Source organism: Martes martes (assembly GCF_963455335.1).
Source record: "Martes martes genome assembly, chromosome: 17".
Classification (NCBI taxonomy): domain Eukaryota; kingdom Metazoa; phylum Chordata; class Mammalia; order Carnivora; family Mustelidae; genus Martes; species Martes martes.
This window is the reverse complement of record NC_137905.1, coordinates 48,631,447-48,641,386: the sequence shown is the minus strand read 5'-3', so window position 1 is coordinate 48,641,386 and position 9,940 is coordinate 48,631,447. Positions and strand designations below refer to the sequence as shown.

The following is a 9,940-nucleotide window of genomic DNA, read 5'->3' as shown; positions in this document are numbered from 1 at the left end:
CACCCGTCTTCCATCCATGAGTACAGCCCCTCAGCTCCACCTTCAAAGTCGTATCCAGAACCCAGCAACTTTTCAACCCCTGCCCCACTCTGCTTCCTCTCCAGTCTGGTCCCGCCACTGTCCCTAGTCACCTGGACTCTACCAGTCTCCTCCTCATCGGGCCCCCAGCTTCTACCTTCACCGTTCCCTGCGCAGACACAGCTATCAGAGAGATCCTGTTAGAACTAAGTCCCAACACACCCGTCCTTGGCTCAGAGCCCCCCCAGGGCTCCTACCTCCCCCAAGAGCAAAAAGCCCAAGTCCTCCCAGTGGCTACAAGACCCCTCTGACCTCGTATCCTGCCCTTCCAATCTTGCCTCAGTCCTCCAGTCCTTGAACATATCAAGAACACTCTTGGGGTGCCTGGGTGGCTCAGTGGGTTAAGCCTCTGCCTTCGGCTCAGGTCATGATCTCAGGGTCCTGGGATGGAGTCCCGCATCGGGCTCTCTGCTCAGCGGGGAGCCTGCTTCCCCCTCTCTCTCTGCCTGCCTCTCTGCCTACTTGTGATCTCTCCCTCTCTGTCAAATAAATAAGTAAAATCTTAAAAAAAAAAAAAAAAAAAAGAACATTCTTGCCTAGAACCCTCTTCCAGATGGGAGAGTTTTATACATTTCTGGATCCAGGACTCATCTCCCCTCGCCCCCCTCACCGCAGTCAGGTTGCTGCTCAAATGTCACCTTTACGGGGGGCGGGGGGACAGTAGCCCCTTCACCCCGCATTCTCCTGTCTGCACAGTACTATCCCCTCCAGACAATATGCACGCACTTGTTTACCTGCGTACTGTCCGGTCTGCCACAGGACACAGGACTTTGAGAGAAATGCCATGTCCGGTGATTTCACAACCCCATCCCAGCCCCACCCCGAGCCAGGCAAACAGGGGGAGCTCAGTCAATCTTTGTTGAAGGAACGAAAAGATTCACCCATCCACGTTATCCAAGTGCCTGCTCAGTGCCCAGCCCACCTGACTTGTCTCTAGAGGATGCTGACCCGGAGTGGGCAGGGCTGGAAGGAAGGAGGCTGGGGGGCCTCAGGTGCCCAGAGGGGCCGCCAGCCCAGCCTGGAGGCGAGAGAGTGAGCTAGCCAGGAAGTCTGTTGCATTTGAGCACAGACCCAAATGGAATAAGGGACGGAGTCACGTAGAGATCTGGGGGAAAAAGTGTCCCCATCAGTGGGAACAGCAAATGCAAAGCCCACGGCAGGGAGGCCAACGTGGAGGCAGGAGGCGGGAGCAGGGGCAGATTGTGCAGGGAAGGGCCCTGAAGATGGAGGTGAGAACCTGGCTCTCTACTCTGAGTGAGGAGGGACAGATAGGATCGGACTTGGATTTTCACATGATCCCTCTACCTGCTGCACAGGGACAGTGGATTGTGAGGGACACCGAGGGAAAAGCAGGGAGCCCGGTGAGGAAGCCACTGCAGTGGCCCAGGTAGGCAGAGGATGACGGTGCCTGGGACAGGTGGAGGGCCACGCAGGTGGGGAAAAGTGGTCAGATAAGGATTTATTTTGAAGGTTGAGAGCCCTCACTACTTGCTGTTGGAATGAGGGGAGTACCAAGACAGACTCTCAGCGTTTTTCCTGATGGGAAAGACCACAGTAAATGGGATCTATGGGATATGTACATTTTCTTCGAGTTTTTGTTTTAATCCCAGTTAGTTAATACACACTGTGATATTAGTTTCAGGTGTACAATATACGTTTTCTTTATTTGACTACTACCACTGCGAATGGGACTCAAGGATATACACATTTTTTAACTTATCTGACCACTGCAGTCCAAGCATGGTCAAGAATCATCAGCCCCCAGGGCTCTCCTGCAACCTAGGTTAACACTTGAGTGATTTAAAAGAAACGCCCTACTCTTTAGGGCTGGTACTAAATAAAGGATTGTTAGGAATTAATCAAGTGGCCACAAATGATGTTAAATCCCTGGATAAAACAAAAAAGCAAGGGTGAACCAGCACACAGACCTGCTTTCTCCATTAGGGGAGAACAAATGGAGATCTGGTTAGCCCGTGGGATCCCCATTTTCCAGAGGAGGAAACTGGGACTGGGAAATAACAAATCATTTACTGGGAGTGAGCTGGCTGAGGGGCAGGAAAAGGGAGCAAACCCAAGTTGGTCTGACAAGGGATCCCGCCACGTCCTCAGACAGCACTGAAGGGCCACAGGAGGTTTCAGAACCAAGGTGTGATCCGATAAGAAACTGGTTTAGGAAAGGTCCTGCAGGGTGTGTTCAAGAAGGCAAAACCAGGCATTATCCATGCTCCCTGGTGATCAGGCTCCAGAATCCTTAATCTTTTCAGTTTCCAAGCCAAGGATTTGCCCCCAGAAGATTTCAGAAAAATGTCCAAACCCATCCCCCACGACTTGAAAACCGATTTGCATAGCTAAAGACTCCAGAGCCCAACACTTGGGTCGTGGGCGAGGGCAGCAGATTCGCAGACCTCCCTTCCAGGGGCCTCGGGGCTGACTTCCAAGGAAAAGGCAATAGATCCGTTCAGTGGACAGACGCTTCGCTAACCCTTCCGTTACCAGGCCAGGAAACGAGCTGGGTTAGCAGGTTCACAGCGAAGACCCCCGACCCCGGCGAATGAACCAAGGGGCTGACGAGTCCACACAACCAGCCCCCACCCCCAGCTCCCGCACGGAGTCCCTCCCCTCCCCTCTGCCCCCTGCGCCGGTCAGTTCCCTTTCAATTCCGCCCTGGCCACCCACCGCTAGCCCTTTCTTATACTAAGTAGGTCCTCCCGGCCCCCGGGCGTCCATTCCCCACTCCGCCCGCGCTGGGTGTCCTCCCAGCTCAGAACGGGCCAGCGATTCCGTCCCACCACGGCGGGGCGTCAGGATTGCAGCCGCGGTCACTGCCCTGACCGTTGTCTCATCCTCTTCCCGGGAGAGGCGGGCCGGGGGGTGGGGAGGCACTGCGCGCTGCCCCGGCTCCTCGCCCCGCCGACCCGAGCGCGGGAACGTGCCCGGATCGGAGTACGGGTGCCGGGGCTCCGGGCGGGGTGAAGGGACCGGAAGGTCCTCCACGGCCGGTGTGGCAGGCGCGGACCTGCCCCTTTCCCGCCACTCCCGGCTCCGCACGCGGGCGGGAGCTCCCGCCCCACCACCGACACCCCGCACTCACCCAGGTCCGCGGCGACTGGCGCTCGCACTTCCGCCGGCGCCCCGGCTGCAGAGGCCCGGGCGGGCCGAGAGCCGCCCAGCCTGGGTTCCGCCCGCGCCGCCGCCCCAGCCCCAAGCCCCACGTGGTGGCGGGCGGGCTCTCGCGCTCGGAAGCGGGCGCTGCGCGGCGTCCCACTCCGCCCGCGGCCTGGCCCCGCGCTGGCCTCGGAGCCGCCCGCCGGCGAGGTGGGGCCTGGCTGGGATGCCCGCTTCACGGAAGAAGAAACCGAGGTGCAAGGAGGTGCAGAGAAGACTTCCTCCCGGCTGAGTTAAGCGCGGCGCTTGGTGTTTGTACCCCCACCCCCCTACACGTGCACACGCCTATCCTTCACCTGCCGTCCAGACCCCAGCCCCCATTTCCTTGAAACCCCGGGCAGCCACACGGCGGGAAAGAGGCTTGGGGAGAGCTGCTGCTGGGATGGACCCAAGAGGTGGTGGTTCTGTCCGGCACACCTCCCTGCAGCACCCCCGTTTTACAAAGGAGGAAACAGGCCTTGAAGGATGGAATGTCTGGCCTGAAGGGCTTGGGAGCCTCGTTCATCTGGGCTCAGACAGAATTCCCTTCTGCCACACTTTTTCAGTAAGGCGGAGGCTTCGTGGACCTCTCCACCCCACCAGATGCCCTGGCACACAGGCCCTCTGCCATATCTATTGGAAGACTGTGTCGGGTGCCCCCGTGGCTTAGTCGGTTAAGAGTTTGCCCTGGGCTCAGGTCATGATCCCAGAGTCCTGGGATCGGGTCCCATGTGGGGCTTTCTGCTCCGTGGGAGTCAGCTTCTCCCTCTCTTTCTGGCTCTCTTGCTCTCTCTCAAATAAATAAGTCATTAAAAAAAAAAAAAAAGGAAAGAAAAACTGCAGAGCAGGAGCTCAATACAAATTTATTAACTGAACTATGCAGGAGCAGGGCCCTGCGCACAAGGCTGACTTGGCTCCGCCCGCTTAGAACCTATATTCTAGAAGGGCCAGTAGGGGCAGATACAGGGTCTCCAGGAGCAAATACATCAAGATCCTTCAGGGCTTGTGATGAGTGATATAGAAGGAATAAAATAAGGGTCATGGTGGCCGTGAAGAAGCACCCTTAGTTATCAGACAGGGAAGCCGAGGGCCAGGGAAGAAGCGAGGACAGATGGAGGTCACGGTCCTGAGGCCTCCAGCAGGGTGGGGCTACATTAGATACAGTGGTCAGGGAGGTCCTCTGCTCCCAGGAGGACAATTGAGCTCAGCCCTGAATAACAATATGAGGAACCTTCTGGCCTGGAGCAGTACTCTGGGGAGATTAGCATGTGAAATTCACTCAGAGCTCGGCCAGGGACGCCAGGGAGGACAGACCCTGGCCCTGACCTCAGGGGGCTTGTGTGGGGTGGGGGTGGGGAGGAAGGGAGGACAGTCAACAGATAGGTCTATGTTCTGATGTGGCCGGTGCCAGGAAGAAGAAGAAACTCATCAGGGTTGGAGGGTGGGGCTGGGTGTCGATGCCACTTCAAACAGTGATCAGAGTGAGCTGCTTTGTGGAGGGAAGTTCAAGGAGGCCTGAGGGGGGCCGCGGAGGTGGGGGGGGGGCGGTGAGACAGTTGCCTGTTTGGTTTGAATGGTGATTCCAGAGCAGAGATCTATAGGGTCACAACCCTCCTCGCCTTAAACCACTCCTCAAGGCTCTGGTCTCAGGAAACCCAAGACCTTAAAGTAATCAGAAGACCCTCTTGGGTCTGACCTCATTTTCTCAGAAAACTCAAATCACCCACGCCTCTCCCCACGCCCAACCCCCTTCCTTGTTATTCTAGAACGCGAAAGGCCGGCTGCGCACCCCACCCCCCCACCCCCCACCCCCTCCCCTCAGGTCTCAGTTCCACCAGGCTCTGCTCTGGAGAGAACGGACCCTCCTGACCCCACCCCAGCAACCCCGTCCCTTTGCAGCCCCTCCTAGCTTTATTTTGTCCCACTGCACTTGCCATCCTGGGAGGCACTTACGTTTTGCAATCACCTTGTTGAGAATCTGTCTCCCCGACAAAGAAACTGCCTGAGGCCGGGGATTATTACTTTCTGTCTTGTTCCCTGCGATATCCTCCGTGCTTAGAACAGAACCCAGTGCACAGTAAATGCTCAATAAATGTTGGCCCACAGAATTTTTATTGTAATGCATTTAATGAAACCGTCCCGATTACTCATAGGCGCCTAGCGAAAAACGTGGCCCCTACTCTTTTTCTCTCTCGGGGGTGGGTGTGGGCACCCTGTGCCTCAGTTACACCAGCCCCAAGGCCGGATCAGGAATAGCTGTTTGCGCGTGTACTCGCGTGGCCTCGGCGTAATTAAGGTTCGCTCCCTAAGAAAATGCAGTGGGCTCGGCGTTGATCGAGTTTGGCGGCGGCCCCGGGCCCCTGTGGGGGCCGCCCCGTACTCTCCCGTCAGGCCCCGCCCCGGTGGGCGGAGCCACGGGCCGGGCCAGCACGTGTAAGAGTTCGCGGCCGGTCGCCGCAGTCACTCACCTGAGCGCCTCGGACTGAGCGCGCACGGCCCGCGCGTCCTCCGCCCGCCAGCCCGCCAGCCCGCCCGGCCCTCGACCCATGTCCCGCCGCAAGGCCGGCTGCACGCCCCGCCGAGTAGACCCCGCGCCCGCCTCCAACACAGACGACGAGATGGAGATGCCGGACCTCGTCATCGAAGTGAAGCCCGAGCCAGACGCGCGGCCCCTACAGGCCCCGGGGCTGGGGCCCTTCTCCCCGAAGGAAGTGCCCGCGTCGGGGCGGTTCGAGGGCGAACCCCGCCACTCCCCCGGCCCCGCGCCCGCCGGGAGCCCTCTTCACTCCCTGGGCGCGCGGAACCAGTGGGCGCTGTGGACGCCACTGAGCCTCAGCCCTCGCGGTGAGCGCCCCCTATCCCTGCCCCGCCTCTCTCCCCCTTCCCTCGGGGGTTGGGGGGTGGGACGCCCTCCTCCAGGCGCCGACCCCCGACCCCTTGACCCTGCCTCATTTGTGTTGCCTGCTCCCGGCCTCCAGCCCCCATTCTGACCTTCGGGTTTTCCCTCTCCTTCGGAACCCCCAGGCCCCATCGTGGCCCCACCCCACGCTTACCACCCGCTTCCTCCCAGCAGACCGCCAGCCCTGGACCGACAAACACCCGGATCTGTTGACCTGCGGCCGTTGCCTGCAGACCTTTCCGTTGGAGGCCATCACTGCTTTCATGGACCACAAGAAGGTGGACTGTCAGCTTTTCAAAGGGCCCAGCCCCTGCCAGGGCTCAGGTGAGTCAAGCGGGGATGCAGTCCCCCTCTCAAGTTCAAGGGCCCGGCTTCCTGTGGGAGCAGGGGCTGAGCTGGACAGGCGGGGCAGTGAGCACTACTTCCCCTTTCTCGCTCCCCATCGGGTGTAGCCTAGGCGTGGCCAGGGCCTGCCCTGTCCTAGGGCTGGGACTAGTGGGGGGGGGGGGGCTGGGCCTGTAGGAGGGCCGCCCACAGGGTGTGGCCAGCCCCTGAAGACTGGTCTGGGGATTTGCCACACACACACGCCCCCCCAATCTGGTTTCACTTCTCCTTCCCCTTGGCCAGAAATAACTGGCCAGGTGGCTGGACCCGTGTGGCAGTAGGGGGACCTCTGGGGGAGGGCAGCAACCTGGGGGAGGGGAAGCTGAGGCCAGCTGGAAGTGTGGCATGGCCACTCCATCCCACCTCTTGATGACTTTGGATTCCAGACGCTGGTGCGCTTGCTCAGAGCCAGGGAAGGGGCCTCTGGCTTCCCTCTCCGATGGAATCTCCCAGCCCTGCACACTGGGAAGCCCCTGGTTTGGGCCAGGTCCTGGGTGTCTGGACACCTGGGTTCCTCCTCTTGGGAGGGAACCAAAGCCCTTGACCTGATACTAGACTCATGGTGAGCTTCTGGCCATCAGAGGCTGAGGCGCCTCTGAACCTGCACATTTCCACCCCCTGGCCCATGTGGCCTAGGATATTTGATAGATGGAATTACATTCAGGCCCGGGCTGGGGGCTGGAAGGTCCTGTAGTAGGGGAGGGAAAGGAGGGACTGTGAATTAGCTTTAGACTTGAAGCAGCTGGTGGTCTGGTGGCCCAGGGAGGAAGGAGCCTTGGTGGAATCACTGAACACCCCAGGTACTTGGACTTGGAGCAGCGTGGGCGCACCTCAGCCCCTTGGGCTCAGCTCATGTTTACTGAGGGCTGACATGGACTGGAACTCTCAGTTCTTCTCCATTTGAGGTCACAACAACCCTAAAAGGGAGAGGATCCCCAGGATCCCCATATTCTGACGAGAGAAAACTGAGGGCCAGGGAGGAGGATTTCTCGCCCAAGGTCACACAGCTAGGGAGCCAGAGAACCAGCTGGAAGTCAGGCCGGGCTGGCACTCTCCAGCTGCCTTCTGAGCTCTTGACCCTGGCTGGTGGTGCTTCAGGAAAGCCACCCCTGTCCCAGACGGCCTAGAATTTGAAAAGTCAAGGCAAACACTTCACTGGTAGTACCTGGAGAGTCTTGAGAAAACATCCAATTTGGAGGGGTCTTACTTTCGGGTGCATGAGGAGGGAGGGGGACCTCACTGCCCCATCCCGACCTCTAGGTGGCTGCTTTGCCTTCTCCCCACTTAGGCCTTGGCCCCATCTTCTACATAAGGCAGGGAATAGGAGACAACCCGTGGAATCCATGAACTTGGAGCCTGGTGCAGAAACCCGCTCAGTAATCATCCCAACAGTCTTTTTTGAAAATCTGTCTCACCCTCCCCAGGTTTCTGCATTGAAACCCCAGCTCCGCCCTTCTAAGCTTGTGACCTCAGAGAAGCGCGTCTGCCTCAGTTCTCCCATCTGGAAGACAGAGGTCTTATTTCTTGTCTAGGTGGGAAGTTGAGTGGGGGTGGGGCATGGCCCGCCCCCAGCACCCGGAATTCCAACAGGTCTCCAGTAAGGCCTTCCTGACCCTCTCCCCCATAGAAAATAGCACTTCTCCCATCCCTCGCTCTGCTTTCCCTTTTCTTCTGGAATATTCTCAGACACAGAGAATCCCCAGGTCGTCGTCATCCACTCCACAGATTTTCCTTGTCTGTCGGCCCACATCTGCCCCTCGGCTTCTGAGGATAGGGAGTTTCTGTCTTCCTGCGGTGCCTTCTCAGCCCCCGAAACAGGGCTTTTCCTGCAGAAGGCGACCAACTAGCAGGTGTGAGTGGCACCCCCGGCTTTCCTCCATCTCCCTAACCGGCCCTTCTCTCTGCAGAGCGCAAGGACCCCAAGGCCTTGAGCTGCTTCCGCTGTGGGAGACAGTTCACAGGGGCCTGGAAGCTGCTGCGCCACGCCCAATGGGACCACGGACTGTCCATCTACCAGACGGAGCCCGAGGCCCCCGAGGCCCCACTGCTGGGCCTGGCGGAGGTGGCCGCCGCCGTGTCGGCGGTCGTGGGGCCCGAAGCGGAGGCCCAGAGCCCACGGGGGAGCGTCCTCCCCCGGCGGAGCCCCACCTGCCCTGTGTGCGCCAAGACCCTCAGCTCCTTCAGTAACCTCAAGGTGCACATGCGCTCGCATACCGGAGAGCGGCCATACGCGTGCGACCAGTGTCCCTACACCTGCACCCAAAGCAGCAAGCTCAACCGCCACAAGAAGACGCACCGGCAGCCGCTGCCCCAGAGCCCCTGCAGGGCTGCTGCCGGCGGGGAGCAGGCCTCCGCTGCCGCCCCTCCGGAGCCAGCTGCTCACGCCGCTGCCCCGGCCAGCACCCTCCCGTGCAGCAGCAGGGAAGGCGCCGGGGCTGCGGCCACTGCGGGCGTCCAGGAGCCCGGGGCCCCCGGCGGCGGGGCCAGCTGGGGGCCTGCCCCCAAGGAACAGAGAACCGAGCCTGCCAAGAGCCAGCCGTCCCCCAAGAAGATGCCCAAGCCACTGGGTAAGAGCCGCGGGCCCGGGGGCAGCTGCGAGTTCTGCGGGAAGCACTTCAGCAACAGCAGCAACCTGACGGTGCACAGGCGCTCGCACACGGGCGAGCGGCCCTACGCCTGCGAGCTCTGCTCCTACGCCTGTGCACAGAGCAGCAAGCTGAACCGCCACCGCCGCATGCACGGCCCCGGGCCCGGCAGCACGCGCTTCGAGTGTCCCCACTGCTGCGTGCCCTTCGGCCTGCGCGCCACCCTGGACAAACACCTGCGCCAGAAGCACCCTGGGGCGGGCGGAGAGGCCTGAGCTGTCAGAGCGCCCTTCGTGCTGCTCCTGGGAGCACGGGGACCGCCGCTGGGCGCCCTCCCTGGCCTTCCTCTGTTGCAAGTAAATTCTCCCACCTGGTTACACACGGTGTTTGGACTCTGGCTTTCTTGGGGTGTCTGAGGTGGGGCAGGTGGCTTCCCTCCTTGGGGTGGACGGCTGGACAGACCGGTTTGGAGAGGGGGAGGGGAAAGGCCAGCCCCCAGCGCCCCGGGCACAGCAGGACTGGCACAGAAAGCCGTGCTCCCGGTTCCCAGTGTGGGCGAGGCCAGGGCAGGGGCCGAGGCGAGGGTGGGGAGAAGCCTGGACCTGTCACCAGAGGCCCCTGGGCAAAGTCCTGGCCCGGCCTCTACATGCTGGGTGTGCTGGGCCCTTCCTGGCTAAGCCCGGAGTGGGCCCCTGCCTTCGCTGAGCTGTGGCGGGAACGGTGCTGCTGACCCAGGAGCCACCACCCAGACACCCACATTGGGGCAGGACTTGCCACAGAGGCTCCTAGTGTTGGCTCCCATCCCTGAGCCAGCTCCCTCCCCAGCTGCCTCTGCTGGCCAGGCCACACA

General features: G+C 60.5%; 1 protein-coding gene across 1 annotated transcript; it reads left to right on the top strand.

Annotated features, from left to right (window-relative positions):
* The first annotated feature begins 5,683 nt into the window (after window positions 1–5,683).
* Window positions 5,684–9,468, top strand: ZNF296 (zinc finger protein 296). Its single transcript, XM_080829154.1, has 3 exons — window positions 5,684–6,066; window positions 6,296–6,445; window positions 8,413–9,468. The coding sequence occupies exons 1-3, from the start codon at window positions 5,769–5,771 to the stop codon at window positions 9,363–9,365; spliced, it is 1,401 nt and encodes a 466-aa protein (XP_080685280.1). The 5' UTR covers window positions 5,684–5,768; the 3' UTR covers window positions 9,366–9,468.
* Window positions 9,469–9,940: the final 472 nt, after the last annotated feature.

What these genes read in the sequence shown, in the direction of transcription:
- ZNF296 (XM_080829154.1), top strand. Translation starts at nt 5,769, where the DNA reads ATGTCCCGCCGCAAGGCCGGCTGCACGCCCCGCCGAGTAGACCCCGCG. An exon ending in ACTGAGCCTCAGCCCTCGCG is followed by an intron (nt 6,067 to 6,295) that starts GTGAGCGCCCCC and finishes TCCTCCCAGCAG; the next exon opens with ACCGCCAGCCCTGGACCGAC. An exon ending in CAGCCCCTGCCAGGGCTCAG is followed by an intron (nt 6,446 to 8,412) that starts GTGAGTCAAGCG and finishes TTCTCTCTGCAG; the next exon opens with AGCGCAAGGACCCCAAGGCC.